Genomic DNA, 22,140 nt, shown 5'->3' with positions numbered 1-22,140 from the left:
TGCTCAATCAGAGACAGACACGCATGAGAGTTGGTAGAGTACAAAACCACACAATCCCTCAAAGCATGGGCATGAAGATGCAGAATCCCACTTTATCTCTCCTGCACCAGTCCCTAGGCAAATCTGGGAAAGTAACTTTCTAATGTATGTGAAAAAGCCCATACTTTGGTTATTGCCCAGAAATTCATATAAAAAGCAAATGACACGCCCAGAAATTCATGTGTTCATTCATACATGATGAACCCAGATGAATATCATGATGAACCCAAATGAAGATCATCAAGAACACAACAACATTCTGAAGTTCATCTTTGATCAGAATGTTCACCCAGAATTTCAAGTAAAAGCTTGTGGGACCCATATAGGACACATGGCATAACACCATTGGACATCCTACAACGGCTATATGAGTCCAATAACTCTATAAATAGAGATCAAAGTCTCAGCATTACTTGCACCATTGCAAAGCATACAAGAAAACATTTGAAACGTGTTTGAAGCTCTTGCAATTTGAATTGATCATCATTGAAGACTCTTTCTATCTTCTTTGTAGTGTAAATCAATTCTTTCTGTTATCTCTTTTATAGATAACTTCTTCTTCCTCCTCTTCTGTTTGATTCACAAATATTTAACCTCCATACAAATTGTAAACAAAGTCTCATCTAGCTTTAGGGGTACTAAAGTGTTAGTTTGAGCAAGGGTTGTAAAAGTCTAAGTGGTTAACTTAGCAAGAAGGTGCAAGCCTGCTGAGGCTTAGAGAATACAGAGTTGTAATTGTTCAGGTGAACAAAGATTGTAAGTTGCAGGACTTGAGAGGTTATCTCAAGCATCATAGTGGAAACTCTCACAAGATTGTGAGGAGTAGACTAGCCCACATTGGATGAACCATTATAACTCTCTATGTGTTCTTTCTCTCTTCTCTATACTCTTTAATTACAGTATACACAACACACACTTGCACATTTAATTTATTAAAGGGTTAATTATGTTTCTAGTCCCAATAAAATAGCGACCTTGTAAGTTTAGTCCCTACTTAATTTTAATAGCATTTTTAGTCCCTAATTTTGTTTTTTGCACTGAGTATTAGTCCCTAATCAATTCAAATTTGTTTAATTTATGCTTAAACTCTTAAATTTTCGAACAATTTTTTGCAGACATGTTTAGAACATTACTAAAAGTTCGTCCGCAAAAAATTATCGCAAAATTTGATTTCTACATCCAGATTTTATTACTTTTTATCTTTAACTTTTGTCGTTTTAAAAAATTCATATTTAATTCATTTCATGTCAGAAAATTCTAAATTTTAGTAAACGAACCTTTCATAGTGTTCTAATCTTGTCTCAAAAAAATCGTTCAAAAATTTAAGAGTTTAAGGATAATTAATCAAACTTTGTTTTAGCAGGGACTAAAATTATAAGTAAATTTTTTTTTTATAGGGACTAAAAATGCTATTAAAATTAAGTAGGGACTAAACTTACAAGGTTGCTATTTTATAGGGACTAGAAACATAATTAACCCTTTATTAAACAGTTTTTGTGTATGAACTTCAGAACGTTCTGAAGTCAGAAAGTTAACTATTCCAAGTAAACTACTTGAGAATCACTTTTAAGTTTCAGGATAATTTTTAAAGGGTCACAATTCAAACCCCCCTTCCTTGTGACTATTTTATCTACTTCAGCGGATACAACGATAATCTAAAGAGGGAATCAATATCTTCTTTCCTTTTAAAAACTTTTCGAAAGCATGGTTTTGAAATTCTTTTGAAAGACGGATGACTATTCAAAATTGCGCACAAGATACAAATGATAATAAGCAATACAATATGTAAATAATAAAACAATTTGAACGAGTGATTCACACTTGATTTGAATATAACAATCAATTATCAATGCACAAAATAATCTACAATACCAATAACTATGTCAAACCAAACTTAACTTTATACAAGAAACAACTACACAAGGAATAAGCTACTTTGATATATGTAGGAAGATTATCAACAAATTAATCTCTAATATGCAAGGTGATTGAATTGGTGATATTTATCACAACAATGATCAATGAAAATTAGCTTTTAGAAAAAATATTCAAACACAGTCATATGGTAATTAAGCTAATCAACAAACATCATATATCAAAGTTAATTGCTAAAATTAAAGAGTTAAAGGAGAAGAGAACACCAGAGATTTATAGAGTTTCTCCTTTTTTTTGTCCTCGCTAAGGGTACATCTTCTCTTTGTAGAAGAAAATGTCTCTTCCACAGGCTTCCACTAAAATGTTGAAAATGTTTACAAGTGTGTGATTAAGAAGATTCCATCAATTCCTAATCCAACTGATTCTGAATTTTCTATCCTAGGCAATCACACAAAGCATCCAATCTTCACGCTATCTTGAAATCAGATTATCCTTAGGTCTTTGAATCTCAAGCTTGCATGCAATGCAATCCTTCGATCTTCTTCGCCAAGAAATCTTCTTTGATATGCCTCTGCATCGATCCCCTTGAGCCTTGATTGTTTGAGAAACAACCCCCATAATTACCTTTGAAGGTGAAAAGTACCCCTTTTTCTTTAGATCCTTGATGCTCCACTAAGATCCTTGAAAATATTTTGAACGTGTTCATTCAAAGATTAAAGATTTTGTCATGTCGTTGGAGATGATGAGTGCACAAATAACTTATACATCATAAAGTATGGAAGGTCAAACCAACGCTTAAACCATTCTGAAAAATCAAGACGATATTCCAAATGATAGTGATGCATCTAGAAAGAGTGTTAGAGAAGATGTTGCGGAGGAAGACGTGAAATTTTAAAGATGCGGCAAAGTGGAAATAATGAAGGAAATAGAGACGTCACACAGAGTAGAACTTCCTAAAGAATGGTCATATACCGAGGAAGTCGACACTGTTGATATAGAAGAAGTAATGATGGCTGAAGAGGAAATTGAAGGATTACTTGACAAGGAAGAATCATGTGAACAAAAGGGGGTGAAAGAGCAAGGCAGAAATTGATTGAGAAATAATAGATGAAATATGTGTCTTGTTCAACAAGAAATAATTAGGGAGGATATCGACTCCACGTCAGCTTTATTTCAAGTTCATGGAGTTCCATTTGAAGTGAAGGAATATGAAGGAGGATGTGTTGTCCATCTCATTTTGGCCACTGTAACCAAAAAGGCGTCAAACTAATGAAGTAGAAGAAGCGTTTGTTGGGAGGCAACCCAATTTTCTATTCCTTATTCTTATATTAACTTAATTTATATTTCTGGAAGTATAATTTAATTAACTTTTGGTACAATAAAGCTTTGAATGAAACATGAAATAGATTTGAAAATAACCCTTTTTCTGCTAAATTCACCAGGCGAGGACATGTTCGCCTAGAAAATGGCTGACTTGTTAAGCTAGGACCTGTTCGCTTAGCGAATCGAGCAGATTAATAAACTAATTTCCATATTTCTCTACTACATGCATGTCCAAAAATGTTGAGTGGAGAGATCCAGAATGGTTGATATACTACATAGGTAGTGTCCTCTTAGTTAAAACACTAAAGGTAAACATGTAAATCAGTAACAGTGTGTTAATTTCAGTCAACTTTGCATATATGTTTTTTCTTGTTTGACTGGCTCAAATTTGTAGTTTCATCGTGTCTAAGTTTGTGTGCATATTTTTTAAAGTAATGGTAGATTGCACATTTACTTGTTAAAATGAAAAATTAAAGACTCTGTTTTCTGCTAACTTCGCTAGACGATACATTATTTCGCCAAGCGAATCTGGAAAATATTGAAGTTCCCCTTTGAATCATATTTTTAAAATTAGGTTTAGTGTTTAGGGTTAACCATTGACTTGACCTAACAAATGTTTGTAATAAGAGATTTTTTTTATATCCTATTTAATAAATTTTTGAATCAAAAAGCAAAGTTTTACAAAAGTTCCATTTTAACTTGTTGGTTTATTAAGATAGTTATTCCATAATAACTCAAATAATAAACATAATTTGAGTAAAAATATTTATTGTAAAAAATAAACACAGATTTGGATCATTCATATTTCAAACCTCACTTTGAACCAGTCAGCAACATGCAATAATTTTTATTTATTTTTTTCATTTTTGTTTTAATCCAATTGCTAAATTTTAAAAGATAAAATCACAAGAAAATATTTTATTTTTCAAATTCTTTTCCAAAGTCATTGTCAAATTGTTTCAAATAAGCTTTTATCAATTCACTGATCCTTAAAAGACAAAATCAAAAGAAAATATTTTATTTTATTTTTTTTAAAATTTATTGCCAGAGTCAATGTCAAATTGTTTCAAATAAGCTTTCATCAATTCACAACTATTAATCCTTAAAAGACAAAATCAAAAGAAATTATTATTTATTTTTTCAAATTCTTTCCCAAAGTCATTGTCATATTGTTTTAAATAAGCTTTCATCAATTTACAACTATTGATCCCATCGTCAACATTGGAGGGCACTGACTTCTTTCAACATTTTTACAAAATGATTCATCATCTCAATGAAGCAATTCACAATCTTATTCCTTCTGTAATAGTTGTTATCGATATAGGATAGCACACTAGTGCAAAAATGACATAAGAATTATTTGTATTATACCTATTTTATGAAAAAAAGGTGTGAAATATAAATAAGGTGGCATTTTTGTAAATATATTGCAAATTTTGTTTTAGTGAGTAAATTTCAAAACCTGATTTTATGAATAACCGGGGTCAAATATGAAATAAAAACAAGGTGGCAAACTTGTAAATATTATTTTATATCTGATTTTTAGAAAAAAAAAGGTGTGAAATATTATTAATTATTATGTTAATGTTTTTTATTTCTTTGTCAGGATTCGAACCCTTGACCTCCAACTTTTTAATCTTTAAACTAAACCAACTTGGCTATTTATACTCCTAAATATCATTGCAAACTTGATTTTAAGAAAAAAGGGTATGATATATTTTCTCCATGTTTTTAAAAAAGATTTTGTTTTCCATGTATACTTTTCTGTTTTTATGTTTTTAAAAAATAAACAAAATTTCTGTTTAAAAAAAAAGAAACAAAATTTTGTCAAAAAAAAAAAAGAAACAAAATAATTTTTTATTATTTCATTATTATTTCACTCAGCCACACACGAAATCGCACAAACTCAAACTCTCTGATTCTACAATCACAAAATCTGGAAACGCTTAATCATCTCGATCCTCCCACTCTCATCCATCTCTCGATCGATTCTGGTCAACCCTCACTCTCAATTTCGAGATTCAGTTTCCTCTATATTTAACAAGAGCCACGAAAATCTCACTCTCATCCCTCTCACTCACGATTTCCTCTCTCTCACTACCGATTCAGTTTCCTCCGCCTCAGCCATGAAGTCCTCGTTCCTGAGCCACAATTCACCCAAAAACCCTAAGTTTCAGTAAATTCTATTTTTATGTTTCAGTAATTGATTTTGAAATCTTATGGTTCCTGTTGTTTTTTCTGATTGTATCTCCTTTATTTGTGTTGTTTGCTTCAAATCAGTGTATAGATTTTGCTGCAGGGCTAGGTTATGTGTGCGCTTTTGCCACTATTAGGCGGTGTTTTTATGCTTCTCTGGGTGTGCATGTGGCTCCCTGTGCTACTTGTGTTTTTTGTCGTCTTTTCCCCACATTTTGTGATATGCTGTTGTGGTTGATAATATTTTATTCAATCAAATAAAATAAAATTATTTGTTATTTGACTCGATTTGGTTTTCAAAACTAATTGTTGTGTTATTTGGTTCTGAGAAGGTTTTAATGGTTGATTATATAATTTTTATTTATCATATTCCAAAATTTGACCGGATGCTTGAATTAGCTGAATAGTAATTACTTTTTTTGATTTAACGTTCTAGATACCAGGTGATTTGGAGGAGCATTACTTAGCCAAGAATGGATTTCAATGTCATCAGGTCCGATTGTGGGTACCTCTTTTGTTTTTTATTCATAATTTTTATTTACCAATCTAGCAACTAAATGTTCTTTATATGGTTTGAGCAAATATTGATTTTTTTTTTGTGAGAATACCAGTTCTTTTATTCTTTACAGTTTATTCAGCATGTGAGAGGGATAAAACTCTAAACCTTTGAACCAAACTATGCCTTGGAGTTGGACCCCATCTAATTTAAATACATTTGTTTTGAGTCTAATGTCTCTACCATCATTTTTAGAAAATATTGGATATATGTTATAGTTATTTGAAACAAAAATATCAATAGAAGAGGTTGGCATTTAAAAGTTTGTTTTTGCAAGCTTGATTGTTAGTTCAAAATGTTTAATTATTCGTGTATGAGTAAATTAAGGATGTACTATTTGCTATATGTTAAGGAGGTGTGCCTAAAAGCTTATTATATCATTTGTCATGTTGCAATTTTAATGATTTGTATATATTCGTTTTTTCTATGTAGTTTTAAGTTAGAATGACTAATTAACTCAAGAACTATTTGATACAATCAAACATTATGTGATAGTAAATTAACTATCACAGTAGTTAATTATATTTTTAATCAATTGTTCATTAAGCTAATCTATTATCTATTATCAATTCAGCTCCCAAGTATATCCTACAGCCAACTCAGATTTATTTGCGCCATGTACTATGTTTTGTGCCAACATTGTGTGCTTCTACTGTCATGACTCACAGATGCCGGCATTCGTTTGCCTCTGTTCATTTTCTGTAGGACCGTATCTACTTGTCTGCTGCTTTGTTCGACATATTCTGCTTTTAATGAACATTTTCTGTTTTAATAATTGAGTGCCACTCCATTTACATTCGAAATTTGATCTCAGATGTTAGAAGGGAGACATGCAAGTATGCAATAATAAGGTAATCATGCTATCAATATAATGAATCGTTCAAATTACTATTTATATGGTTTTTCTTATGTCCTAATGAAGTTTTCGGAAAACCATTTGTGTTTGTCTTTGCAGAACCGGGAATACCTTTTTGGCTTTGATAAATTCCTATCACTGCATTCGGTGGGTGATACAATTTTAATGTATGATTTACATTAGTGGTTAGTTTAGATTCCTATGATTTTAGCACTTACTCTTGCAAGTTAAATATATATTTTTTAAGTTTAAGTTGCATTGAAGTTTCATAAAAATTTCAAGTTGGGTGTAGTTACATAATCCATGAATCCTTACACTACATCCAATAGATAGAAACATGATAGCATGATAAAAGTTATATATACTCTTCAAGTTATTTAACCTTTCTTATTTATGCTCTTTTTTTACTTCCACCATCTTTTCATCTGGCTAATTATTACCTTATATAGTTACCCTCCTTATAAATGGTTTGTATTCTAGAGAGTGTGCATACTTCTTAAGTGATTGTTTAATGAAATTGCCATGTCACCCACAAAGTTTTAAATAGATAGTATACCATGCAGCATATAATACACGATTTGCACATTGTTGCAATGGTTGTATGTATCTTGATTGATGCAAAAATGTTAAGAATTAAGATTATGGTACTCTTTTTTTTTTTTTTTTTTATAGTAATTATAACTATTTATGTCATTCTTTAACATCGCGTTTTAAGACTTTCAAAAGAAAAATTAATATTTTTCCCTTACTCATGTTGTATGTTTTTCATTTGTCAAATGAAATTTGACGAGCTTGAATATACCTCACTTATAGTCTTGATAAAAGCTATTTAGAGTATAAAAATGTGTTTTCTTTTTGGTTGTGAGAAACTGGAGAGTTGATTTTACCATCACAACTGTTGTACATTTATTTTCCTTCATAAATTATTTTTCCCTTTGGGTTGGAATGTTCGAGTAATGTTGATAAAGATGTTATTGAATCATTTGCAGCTCACCTTTGCGTAGGTTCAAAGGTACTAACTTTGAGTGGGAATCAATTACTTAAAACCTTTGTCGTTTCAATCACATACAAGGTACTAACTTGCCTTGTCCTAAGCACTTGCAATGTTCATTAAGCCGTTAATTGTGTCATTGAGCCAAATAATGGTTTGACTATTTAAGGATGGAAAATTACATCAAATCACACAATGCCTCATCCTTCATGCAAGGAACAGTAACTACAGGTTGTGTATATGTTAAATACACTTAAAAATGGTCCTTGATGATATATAAACCTAATACAATTTTTAATTCAAAGATGTTGGCATTGAATGACTCATTGTGTGTTTTGATTTCAAGATCTTTTCTCATTGTGCTTCTCTGATCCTGGACAAGAAGAGCAGGAGGAAAGTTGAATCCACTGATGACCGAAAGAAACCTGTCGCCTGTCGATGCTCCGAAAGTTGAAAGAAAACAAGCTGAGGTAAGCTCTTAAATAAGCGTCAAAATCATACACTTTCCAAATGAACATAAACTTATAACTACGATCGACTATGACAGGCGATCAGTTAATTGGATGGCTTAGTGTACCAGGAATAAAGGTGCCAAAGTACACAGTGCATGTTTAAATGGCCAGCTCTCATGATTAGACTCAACAGTTTCAGATTCCAACAAGTAATTTTGATCCTTTTGCAGATCCAGATTCTTGGAGTTTATGAGAAAGTGAAGTAGTTAAGTGGGGTATTTAGTTTTCTTTTTTGATTAGGTGGGGTAGTTAATTAGTTTTTTTTACTCACCAGGGTATTTAATTATCAAATAGTTGAAGTAGTTAAGTTTCACTTGTATAAATTATTCTTAGATTCTATATCATATTCATCTTGAATGCTTGTGTTGGTAATTTATTAGTTTCATCTTGTCAATTTGATCACCAATTTATCAAGTTATTATGCTGAATTCACAAATAAATTTGTTTCTCTTGATTATCTTTTAATCAATGATTAAAATAACAATCTAAGGAAAACAACTTGAAGAATTATTAGATGCTACTCTCGCTGCAAGTAGAAAAATGCATTGGAATTGAATAGCCTTATATGCCCTTTCCTATAGGTGAGGAGTGGCTGTAGGCTTTTTTTTTTTTTTTAACGTGCTATGGTGTTTTTCATACCCTTTTTTTGCTAAAAAAAAGGTGTTATATGCGAGGTTTCACACCTCTTTTTGTGAAAAAGTGGGGTTACAAATACACATATCACACCAATTTATAATTAAAACAGGTATGATATCTAGTTTTTACACCTGTTAAAAAAAAGGTGTAATATGTCAAACTTACAACACCTGCTGATATAACCCCACTTCAAAAACAGGTCTTAAATCTCTAAAAAACAGGTTTTGTATCCCTGATTTGCACTAGTGGCAATTATTAATTCCCTCCCCCACATGATATATATACATTAATTGGTACTGAACAATATTCGTTGATTTGTAAATTGACCTTAGGCTTCATTAATAATGGCCTTAGGTTGCAGCATAGTGAAGTATTCCCTCCTAAGAGACACTTTATGGCAAGAAAATTCAACTTGTAATTAAAACGAGTAAATTATCAAATTAGTCTCTGTCTTTGTACCAAATTCTATTAATAACTCAAAATTGTCTCTGTTTTTGTCAAATGTTTCTTAGATTGGTCATTGACTCTATTAGTTGTTTGTATTTTGAGTGTTACTGACCCGGTGTCTTTTGGATATCATTTAGTGGTTAATAGCATAATGCATCTTATTTGATACGTTAATGGCTTAAAATGCAAAACAACTAATAGAGTCATGGACCAATCTGAGAAACATTTGATAAAGACATGAACCATTTTGAGTCATTAATACAGTCATAGACCAATTTGAGAATCTATATAATATAAATTTACCACCTATTTCAAAGCTTCTTCTCTTCTTTTCTTGACAAGTGTCACCATTTTTAAAGGTTTTAAGGTTTCATTCAAAGAGCGACATGTGGCGCTCTAATCTTCTTCTATTCTAATGTTTTATTTATGGAAATGTTATAATTCAATATTTTTTTTTTGAAGACCAATTAAATTGTGTTATTATATGTTATTTTTTTTATGGAAATGTTACAATTCAATGTTTTTTTTTGGAAGACCAATGATATTGTATTATTATATTATTTGTATAATCGTGTAATGTAGTGTTTAGTTATCATATTAAGAAATGAAATTTTAACGAGATTGTTTTATATAATATGATATTTCAGTTATAACATGAAAATCTATATTATATAAATTTAATAATAATTTTTCTAATACAAAGTATTATTGTAACATTGAAAGATTGATACCCTATCAAATTCTTTGAGTTTTGGCCAATCCATTTTTTTTTATGAACTAAAGAAACTGATGAAATAAACTAACTTTTATTCTTATTATTCATGATGGTAATGTAATAATAATATTGAGAGACAATTTTATTATTATATATTTTATAACTAATATCAAGGAGTGTTTTTTTATGAAGTAAATTAAAAAAAATGAAATTTAACCAGATTGTTTAAAATAATATCATATTTCAATTATAATATATTTTTTGTTTTGGCTGATTGGGAAAAAAAATACGATGCAATGAAATCAAAGTAGAAATGGTAGCATCATGGCTATTGGAGAAGATATTATTTCATTGTGATGTGTATTTTTTTATTTGACTGGAAGAAAAAAAAGTTTTGGAATTAATTGGGATTGAATGGTATATTATTGAAACGGATCCTTAAACATATTCCTTGCTAATCACCATTAAGATCATATTAAAACATTCTAAAATAAACCTTAGACTTTTTTTTAAGGAAAAATAAACCTTAGACTTATTTATTTCAATTTGTATGGTTTATTACACCCCTTTCTTTACAATCCGAGCCAAAAAAAAAAAAAACTTTATATCTATTAATTTTTTTTCGGCTACAGTCCTATTGATATCATTCAATCAAAACCAGAAAAAAAATTATTATATTTTGCTTAATAGCTAAGACATGAGCTCGAATTTGATTGGTCGAGTTAAGTGTGGTTGTTTTACATAATTGTCCTTTAAAATCTATTATAAATTAGACCTATTAACCAACACTTTCTACACACCACAACTCCTTCTCTTTCTATTTCATTTCTTTCTCTTTGCGTCCTTTTCTTATCTCTACTAAATCGAAATGGCCCAAAGATTGACTTGATCTCTGATATATCTCTTCTAAAGAAAGCTAGAAAATCAGGGTTAGAGTCGTTCGCCTTTGGTTTGTGAGGGATATGAAAAAAGACCAACTTCCTTTCTCCTTAGAAATGATTCTAATGGACAATAATGTTGTTTAACTCAATTTTTTTGTTTATATTTTTATATCCTCTTTTCTATTATGTCTTATTTTTTTAGTCTTTTTTTGTTTCAATTTTTTTTATTTGCAATTATATTAGATCATTTCTGTTTTTTTATCACTAAAAATGATACCAATCGAATTCGTTTCTAATATCTCCCATTCGCATCAAGAAACTTGGAGTATCGATGGTCGAATCATGGTTGATTTATTTACATTTTTTTTTGTTTATATTCTTATATCTGCTTTTCTATTATATTTTTTTTATCCATCTGTTTTTTTTCGTTTATATTCTTATATCTTCATGATTCTTTGCACGTCTTTGATTTATAATTTATTCATTTACTTTTTCATGAAATATAAATATTTATTTTAGTTTGTTTTCTTCATTTATTTTCTATTGGGACTTATTGAGATTAACTTTATTCTTTTTGTCTTAATGATATAGATATATTAGTCTTAAAAGATTATCCAAAAAAAGAACTGCAACAGTGGGAAAGCTGATCCAAAAAGAACATGGGGCTTTGTATTAGCGGGCATATACTGGCGGATATACTAGCATATTTGATATTTTCAGTTAGATGTATATATCACAATTAATGTAATTTCTAACTATTGACATAATTTATATATAATCAATGAAATTTGAAATATTACATTTAAAAGATTACATTTGCCCCAAATTACATGTCGTTTTGCGAGGCAACTCAGAAAACATCTAAAGCTACTACAACATCATAAAATCAAGAATCATATGGTAGTTTACAAAGTATACTGGCAACGGATAACTCGGATTCAAATGTCTTATACTCTCGACAACTCTCCAAGTTCTTTGCATGCAACATAATTTGTGCTATTGGAAATAGCGATTTAATTCCCGTTAATTGACTTTCATTCAAATTGATTTGGTGAGATTCAAAAACAAAGAAATTAATTCCCATTTATTTAATTGATTTTTTATATCTTTAAAATGAGGTATTCAACCAACATATATAGTGTGACATAAATGGTAGATATATTGGACTCCTTAATCATTTTGTTTAGGTTTTTTTTTTCATCGGTGTGTTTTAAAAACATTTGTTAGAGGAGATGAACCCCTTATATGAATCTTAGTATCTCGAGATGATTAATCTCCGCTGTAGTGCAAGAAAAATATCTTTGATCTGTTAAAAAAAAAATACCTTTGATTTACTCATTAAAAAATATGCGGCATTTAGGTTCAATTTATTCTACCATGATTAATTTTCAAACATGTAATTGCTCTATCTCTTAATCACTCTCATTGTTTTTTTTTATCACTCATTATTTGATTGTTTCAACGCCTCGCTTGACGGCGATAGCACTAAGAGTTAGTTGAAAGCATTTACAAACCACTTTTTTTTTTGCTTGATTTTTGTGCGTGCTGGTATGTTATGTGAAACCTTTTAGGTCTTATCTATCTCGAGTAACTCCCTTTTTCCCAATTAAGTCTTATTAAAAATTCAATGTTTTTATAATATGGACTTGGAGCAAGACATGTTTTTGTATTATAATACGAGGGAAATGTAACTCAAACTTCTTTTAAGGAAATGGAGTGTATCTTTTAACATAAGAGAGGAATGAACTATGGTTCAAGCTTCTCTTAAATGAGGTGAGAATAATTTGCTCTAACAAAATTTGTAGTAAATAGATGATAATATTCACACAATCTAAAAAGAGTTGTTCATCAAAAGAAGATAAACTTTTCTACAATTTAACATTTACAATTTAAAAAGAGTTTTTCGCAAAAAATCTAAAGAGTTGTAGATATTTAAATATGAAAAAAATTCATAAATCTGCATAACTTTCATTAGAGGGTTGCTGTTTTTTTTTTTCAAGAGAAAATATCTGAAAATGTGAAACTCCACGAATTGACAAATCAATATTTGAGTAGGCTTGGCCTCTTGGTGTTGTCTTACCAACATGGTATGCAAAATTGACATATAATTGAGTTTAATCACGTAGTAATCTTCAGCAGAAAAACGGGCAACTAAAAAAAGAGTTGTTAAAAGAAAGTGATCTTTTAGCACACTTAACAAACTGTGACTCAATTACTATTTGAGTTGTTGTTATAGTTGTAGAGAGGATACGATACAGTTATGAAGCTTTGCAATATTGGTCTGAAGGGTTGCATTAATTGGATTTTCTTTGTATATTTTAGGACAAATAAAATTAGATAGTGTTGAAGGGTTTTAGTTGAATGCATATATTTAATAATACAAGAGAGTGAAGAAGTGAGCAAACATATAAATGAAAATACGGTGGCCGCAATTTTCTTAGATTGAGAGAGCAGACCTTTAGAAGGGAAGATGAAGAAGCTTCCGGAGTAGTAAAACCCCGCCCAATTTTTTGGCGGTGGCCTGGGTTTGAACCGCGGATCTTGCATATATTATGCATTGTCCATACCAACTGAGTTAAGCTCACGAGGACAAACCCCGCCCAGTTTGTTTCAGAGTGTGCTGTTTTAGGTTGTTTATTTATGTTTTTTTTCCTTTTATTATATCCATCTAATGGCTAATATTAAGTGAAGAAGAGAGAAGGAGATAAATTTTGAAGGAGAGGATCCAATTTCCTTTTTCTTTGCGTACTTTTTGTGTCTCTCTATTAAATCGAAATGGCCCCGAAGATTGACTTGATCTCTGATATATCCCCTTCTAAAGAAAATTGGACTATCAGGGTTCGAGTCGTTCGCCTTTGGTTTGTGAGGGATATGAAAAAAGGACCAACTTCCTTTCTCCTTAGAAATGGTTCTAATGTCTTATTTTTTTTTCAGTCTTTTTTTTTGTTTCTATTTTTTTTAACCGCAATTATATTAGATTATTTCTGATTTTGATCAATAAAAATGATGCCAATCAAATTCGTTTCCGATATCTCCCATTCACATCAAGAAACTTGGAGTGTCGATGGTCGAATCATGGTTGATTTATTTACATTTTATTTTTTATAATCTAATATTAACTTTTCTATTATATTTATTTATCCATTTGTTTTTTTTTTACGATATTTTTATCCGCATTTAAATTTAATGAGCCGAATCCTGAGAGTTTATGATATCCTTTTTTTTAAGTTAGTTATATCACATATGTAATGGTATAAAATGTTTTTCTCCAAACCGTGATCTTTTATGAGATCCATTTTTTTTAAGTAAATTAGTTGTATCACATATGTATGGTGTATAATGTTTTTAATATCTATATTAAAATTGCTTTTTTATTTGATAAGGTGATCGAATCAATGCGTCTGTTAGACGTACACTCATATACAAGTATGAGAAAGAGTTGAGCGAGGACCGTGTCTTCTCCATTGGGAATTTTGGTGTTGCCTCGAATGTGGGATCATATAAGACAACGAGACACCCTCATAAGATTAACTTTCAATATGGTACCAAAATAAAACAGTGCGATTATAAGTTTGTTCCTGCTAGCATCTATGTGATCGGTGACCCTCCCGAAATCTTTCAATCCCAATATGATACGGATTACTTGATTGGTAAGTTGTTTTTTTATGTTTGTTTAACGTTGATTTTTTTAGTGTTTTTTTTATTTAGACATGTCACGCTGCTAATTAATATATTATTGTCAAATTTACCCAAAAAAAAATAAATATGAATCAATTTAATGTCATTTCATCAAATTTTTTTTTTTTTGTAAATAGCCGATTGTATTTTAACGTTCATATTATGCGAAAAAATATAGGCTTCAAAAATATAGCCGATTGTATTTTCACACCCACAGATAATGCAAACATCATAAGGTTAATGCATGACCTACTGTCAACTCCACAAAACTGTCATATATTGCTTTCCACTATGTATATCTTGATTAATTTGTTCACATTTACTGTTCTTTAATTGATTAATTTTTCACGTTATCTAGATTAGTGAGCATTCATGACATCATTTTGTAGCAGTTCCTACATCTATTTATTTTCGTGTTAAATAAATAATGGCTTGGGAAATCCTTTACAAATAAGATTATTTTTTTAGTTTGAGTTAAGCTGAAAGAAGCTTTTTTGATTAAGAATTGAGACGTAACTTTAATATCATTTTTTCCGTTGCATTGCATATATTCTCTTACTATCATTTTTAGTTTTTATGAAAAAGACAGAAGTGAAAATAGGCATGTTTCAAGACATAATGATATTTTTTTTTTTTTGCTTTCGCACCGATTTCTGACCCACCAATGGTGGGCGACTAATCCGGCTCATGTGTAGAGGCATGCACACTGGCCAAGCGTTGTTCCCCCTGGGAATCGATCCCGGTATTCCCCGGGTACGTCCTTGGAAGTAGCTCTTTGCCACTAGAGCCCAAGCAACTTGGTTATAATGATATGTTTTTTTTTTAAGGTCATAACATGTTGTAATTGTCATTAATGAGAATTAGAACATATGGCGTGTCATTATGCAACTTTAAAAGGAAAAGCTGCACTTAAAATGCATTAAGAGGTAACATAAAACTTCAAAGTAAAAACATGTCTCCACTGATATATGTTTTGTTAGCGTTGTCTCCACTTCACTTTTCTTTGCGTACTCCTTTGTTGTTGTTTTTGAAGCACCACAAGTCAAATACTTCTTAGAATTCTGGGATGTCGAGTTTAGCATCAGGGTGCAAATGACATGGATGAGACAAATATTTTTATAAAAGTTTCTTAGACAAATAATTTATCTCAAATGGTTATGAGATCAGTTATCTCTCTTTTTCTCAAAATGAAAGGCTTATGCAAAGGAAGTGGAGAGAAACTACTCATGTTATTGTTGAAGATGTGAAGAAAAACAATATTTCACTAATAAAAAATAGGGATAAGGGTGATACATTTGAAGACTATTACACATTAATAAATTTATCACATTCCAACCTTGATGACAAGGTTGTTTTCAAGGGGTGTGTTTTTTAGGATATAGTACATGCTGATTAGAGTAGTTTAAGTAGTTAAGAGGAACTTTTTTTAGGATATAGTAAAGAACAAACTAAGAGTTACTAACTCTACGATACCATTCAAAATTTTCCACATTTTTTAGGCTAATATGTTTAAATATAAAGGATTCTCATATAAAGTTAATATTTTTTCTTTCTCTTCAACGTGCACACATATGCATGCAAAGGTGTTAATATTAATTTTGTGACTTTACATTTAATATGCAGATATGTGTATCAGAGACGATGACTTGAAGAACCTGTGTTTGATTGAAATTGAAATCCTACTTCAGGAAAACGGACGGTCGCTTACTGACTTCAAATCTATGCCCAGGCCAAACGCAGCAGACATGCCAACTTTAACAAACAAGCTTATCGTTGATGAGCTAAATTACAACTAAGATTAACTGGAAAAGACATACGCTGATATGCTATTGATGTTGACTGATGAACAAAGATGTGTGCATGACAAGATCATAGAGTCCGTTGGTTCTGAAAACCTTTATATGGAAAACATTTTCGGCGGTTGTTAGAACGAAGGGATTAATTGTATTGAATGTTGCATCCATCGGTATAACGGCTCTTCTATTACCAGGTGGAAGAACCGCGCACTCGATGCTGACAGTCCCTATTGAGATTAATGAGGCATCATCGCTTACGATGGAAAAGGATAGTCCTAGGGCAGACCTGGTGCGTGCTGCAAAGTTGATAATTTGGGATGAGGCTCCAATGATGCACCGATGGTGTTTTGAGGCAGTTGATCGATCAATGCGTGATATCATGTCCAAGAATGATCCCCTAAACGAGTTTAGACCTTTTGGTGGAATGACAGTAGTTTTAGGTGGTGATTTCAGGAAAATATTGTTTGTTGTCCAAAAAGGAACGAGGCAGGATATTGTTGATGCCCCAATCAATTCATCAAAGATATGGACTTATTGTAATGTGTTGAGGCTTACTCTTAATATGAGATTGGGTGCATCTTCGGTACCTGTAGAGCAGGAAGAAATTGCTAATTTTGGCAAGTGGATACTATCAGTTGGAGACGACAACGACGCTTCGGATGAGAATGGTGAAATGAAGGTAGAAATTCCTGAAGATTTGCTCATATCGGACACAACAAATCTGTTGATGTCACTTATAGACTTTGTGTATCCCGATTTGAATGATAACCTTGGTGACCCGCTATTTTTCCAAGAAAGGGGAATACTCGCACCAATGCTTGGTTCAGTTGAGCATGTTAACGAATATATGGTGTCACTGATTCCAGGTGAAGAGAAAGAGTATTTAAGCTCTAATTCTGTTTGTCGATCGGGTGAAAATTCTGATGTCTAAAGCGATTAGTTCACAACGGTATTTCTTAATGGTATTAAGAGCTCTGGAATTCCAAATCACCGGTTGAAACTAAGGGTGGGATGTCCAGTTATGCTGATGAGAAACATCGATCAGGCCAATGGACTGTGTAATGGTACGAGGCTGACAATTACACATCTAGGGAAGAACACGATAGCTGCTACCGTAATTACAGGAAAAGGACAGGTACCAGGGTATTCATTCCTAGGATGAATCTTATTCCGAGTGATCCAGGACTACCCTTCAAATTTAGGCGCATGCAATTTCCATTGACGCATTGTTTTGAATGACAATGAATAAAAGTCAGGGTCAATCTTTATCTCGAGTGGAAGTTTATCTTCTTAAGCCCGTGTTCACACATGGACAACTCTATGTCGCTGTCTCTCAAGTTACTTCTAGAAAATGTTTGAAGCTGCTCATCTTGGATGAAGATAATAATGTTTGGAAGGAGACCACAAATGTTGTGTATCGTGAAGTTCTTCAAAAAGAATGATCGTTGGTTATGTTTTAGAATTTGTTGTTGCTATAATTTAGAAAACTAAAGTTGTGTATTGTTTGGAAGTCGTTTTTTTATTTTTAATTTCTTTGTAAGGCGTATTGGTCATTACATGACATGCAATTTCTATATAAGCAGGTCCTCCTGCCATTGACTTTTAATTGATGCACTTTTCAGGTATAACAATACTCGAAACTTTTTTTTTACATCGTTCTTACCCTAAAATACAATATTTACATTAGACCATTGGTTTTGTAAAAAATAAAAACAAATAACAATCGGCATTTTTGTAGCCCAAACTATATTTATACACACCCGCAAAAAAATTAACGTTTGCATTCACAGTCTAGGTGTATACATCTGACACTGACTATTATATATAAAAAATACAAAAATTTTAGTTTAGTTTTTATGATTAATAAAATACATTATGTCAACAAATAATAATATACAGTACGTCGGCGTATTTTTGCAAAAATATTACACATGCTAAGTTTAACAATGAGTACATCTTATACTACAAATAATTAGTATAAGTATAAATCTAAATACTTTAATCGTTATGTGCAATGTTTAGATATTTCAAAATATATACAAAATTAAGACGATATTTTTTTCCATATCAAATTTAAAATATAACCACACTTATAACTTTAAGATAACATAATATAAAATCTATACATTTGATCAAAAAAGTTTTTTATTTCCCCGTGCTTGGCACGGGTCACTATACTAGTTTAATATAAAGACAGAGACCAATTTGGTGGTGTTCTCTAATTAAAACTCTTGTTTGACAACTACAAATAATAAACAGCGTTATTGCTTGTTTATTTATATACATAAGTTGTGATACAGCTAAAATCATGCTTAATATAGAACTGATACAGCTAAAACTAGGGGTGTTCAGAACCGAACCGATCCAAAAAAAACGCCAACCGATCCAAAAAAATCGAAAACCGCAAAAAACCGATTTTTTCAGATGTGTTTGAACCATATAGATTAAAAACCGACTGGTTCGGTTCGGTTTTCGGTTTATAACTTAAGGACCGAACCACACTTATTTTAATGTTACTAGACTCTTCTACTACTCTAGACCGGTCCATTACCATCTATCTATCTATCTATCTATCTATCTATCTATATATATTTGTAAAGGAAACTTGAGTTGTTTTCATGCAAGCTTTATGATGATGTGGCACTCTAAAAAAGCTTCCTATCATCTCTCAAATCTCTTAATTTCATTCCTAATAATTAAACACACCCATTATAAATGTAGCAGCTTAAGAAATTAGGTAACTCTGGTTGCCATAGTCTCTTAATTAATAAATAAAAATCAAGTTGTGAGTTACTACCACTCACTCATATTTCGATGCAATTGTTTAACAAAAAATTGTAAAGTTACTTAAAATCTTGAATTGTAGTATTGATAATGAATTATTCTTAGTTTTTTCAAAAAAAAAATATGAATTTTTCTTTAGTATTAACAATGATCGTAGAATTTACAAAACAAACATCCAACCTTATTTACGTATACAAGATAATCAATTTGTTAATATATCTAAAAAAAACTCAATTTGTTAATATAGGATTTTTTTTCCATATATATAAGATAATCAAGCAAAACTCTTTTGCTCATGTGTCATCTCTACAAAACTCACAATTTTTCCATATATTGTGTACACTCCTTCTATGTTTCCTTCACATTGTAACTCCCAAATAAGTTTTGCATTGATTGAATTAAAAGTAGTGCTATGTGCAATCCCTATATAAGTTGACATGAAAGGTGAAAAGATTTGCCACTTTACTCCATGTTTAATTGTGTATTTCAGTGTCAACCTTTGAAAGTTCTTCTTGACCCTTCAATCCTACAATAATAAACAACGGTTATGTGAACCAATTGTATATATAGGTGTATTATCCCTCATACATATGAGCATGTGAAATTTCATATTGGGAGTGTTGTAAGTGTTGCAGAAGAAAGAAAAGTCATTTTCTCAAACTTTTGTGATCTCATAGTTTATATATTTGTTCTTGGTGAAGCTATTGCAATACATATTTTATATTTTTATTTCGGCTACCTAGCGATTCATGTTTGTTACAAAATCTTGCCTTAGCTTTTGGTATATTTTAACTATGCGATGTAATTATTATTTTATATATTGTGCATTTCATATATTGATTATACACTAATTTTAAAGGAGTGCAAATAGAGTGGTAGATTGCATCATATGAAGTGCATGTACTGATCATACTTCATGTTAGAGTGGAAAAGAATGTTTGTTTTTTCCTTTATATTCAACAATTGAGACATTGCGATACATATTTTATAATTTTAGTTTTAGTGTATAGCAATTAATCTTTTATGCAAAAATCTTATATTTTGTTTCCGGAATGGTTTACTTATGTGGTGTACTTGGTATTTTATATCTCATGTATTCTATATATTGATTAAGCACTTTCCAATAGAGTGGAAGATTGCATAGACTACACCCAGAAAAATATGAAAGATTAGATGTAGTTTAGAATATGTAAAACGATATAAGCACATGGTTTTTAAAAGAGTTGAATATAAAATCACTGGAGTGATAATTTTGAGTTCCGCCATTTTCTCCGAGCACTTCTTGAATGGTACTCTTCAATTATGTATTATGATTTATGTTTTGGTTTCTTACTTTAATTTTCACACATATCTAGACTATTTATTTGTTTACGTGCGAGGATAGAGACTCATGTTACTCTATAATATAGATTGGTTATCCTTATATCCCTACTTTTTTGACATCTTGCGAATAAATAAATGAGACTTCTATTTTGCTTTATACAAATCCTTGATGCTTGAGAAGCTTCTAAAAAATGGCATTTCATGTAAGTATATTTCCTTAACCCTTATTTCCATCCTTTTATTTTCTGTATTTTTATGTTATCTAATCGGGTGTGTGGGTTTAAGTAATCTAAATTTATCTATTCAATTATTGTCCTTATTGATTTCAAATTGTATGTATTATCTTGAAGTTTTGTAGGCATTAGAGAAAATGGATTGTTGGAGGCTTTCAATCAAAGAATTATTACAAAAAAAAAAAATCAAAGGAGGAAAGTTTGATTAATCTAGGAGTTTTAAATCAGGGCCGTCTTAACAAATTCATAGGCCCAGTTTTAGTTTTATAAAGGATGCCAAAAAAAATTAAATTATGGGCCCCAAAACAAATAAATAAGTCATTTTAAAAAAAAATATTAAAAATAAAACACACTTTGGCACTTTAGTGGGACTTGAAGTAGAGACCTCACACTCAATTTGGTGGGACTTTGGTGGGACTTGAGAAGTAGAGACCTCACACTCAACAAAAACATACTGCGCCACTTCAGCACGCTGAAGGAAATGAATATTTTTGCTTTTAATAGATATATAACCATTATTTCTGTGTTTTACATATAAAAAAAAATATATTTTGGGCCCCAAAAAATTGGAGGCCCGGTGACATAGCCCAGCCTCGACGGGCTATGGGCCGGCCCTGATTTAAATGTATCTCATTTGTAAATGGTGTAACCCAACTTAGATTAGTTTGGATGATGTTATATATTTGAAAATATTTAATCAAAGGAAAAACAATATTTTCTCTTATTTAAGTCAAATGATTAGCATGACCTTAAGTTCCCTTGCGAATTGAGAGAAAAAGGAAACACAAGAAACAAAGCGAGAATGTATTATTGGGAGTTGTTAGTCATTTAACTTGCATTGTTCTTATGCAAGTATTGTGCCTATGTGACACCTCTAAAAATCTTTCTGACTCTATTAAGAACTTCACATCCTCTCTTAGTCTATGTATGTATCTTTAAAGAATTGATTAATTCTCTATATCTTAAATTCTTAGTGCAAGTTTTAGATAAAAAACTTATCATTTTTGTAACTGACAAAAAAACCATTATCATTCACCTTATTTAATTGGTTTCAACCTTAAACTATCTTATAAAAACTCTTAACCTTAACTATTCAACCCTTTCATTCACCTTATTTAATTAACCAATACTAAAAGTCTACTGTAAAAACCGTTGTAAGAACATGCAGAAACTTGATTACTCATCTTCAAAGGATGAAGAATATTTGGAGGAGAATGGAGGAGGTGTATTTTGTCTATATCATAAAATAACCATATTTTGTTCAGACATATGAATAATGTTTGACAATTGACATATATT

At 31.0% G+C, this 22,140-nt stretch overlaps 1 protein-coding gene and 1 long non-coding RNA gene across 8 annotated transcripts; both read left to right on the top strand.

The window, feature by feature from the left end:
* Window positions 1-6,625: 6,625 nt before the first annotated feature.
* LOC146955490 (uncharacterized) lies at window positions 6,626-8,788 on the top strand. Of its 7 annotated transcripts, XR_015016652.1 has the most exons (6): window positions 6,626-6,840; window positions 6,945-6,992; window positions 7,835-7,917; window positions 8,006-8,067; window positions 8,183-8,306; window positions 8,384-8,788. It is a non-coding gene; the product is annotated as an uncharacterized LOC146955490 (long non-coding RNA). The 7 variants fall into 7 exon arrangements; XR_015016650.1 differs by having other exon boundaries at window positions 8,006-8,306; XR_015016647.1 differs by having other exon boundaries at window positions 7,835-8,067.
* Window positions 8,789-13,802: 5,014 nt separating this feature from the next.
* Window positions 13,803-16,501, top strand: LOC146955489 (uncharacterized). The gene is made up of 3 exons (XM_085748584.1): window positions 13,803-13,935; window positions 14,411-14,677; window positions 16,329-16,501. Exons 1-3 carry the CDS (start codon window positions 13,803-13,805, stop codon window positions 16,499-16,501), a joined length of 573 nt encoding a protein of 190 aa, XP_085604710.1.
* Window positions 16,502-22,140: the final 5,639 nt, after the last annotated feature.

The sequence above is a fragment of the Medicago sativa genome, chromosome 1, assembly GCF_051527215.1.
Source record: "Medicago sativa cultivar Bolivia chromosome 1, Bolivia_mono, whole genome shotgun sequence".
NCBI lineage: Eukaryota > Viridiplantae > Streptophyta > Magnoliopsida > Fabales > Fabaceae > Medicago > Medicago sativa.
The sequence above is the reverse complement of the archived record's forward strand: the minus strand, read 5'-3'. Positions and strand labels throughout refer to the sequence as shown.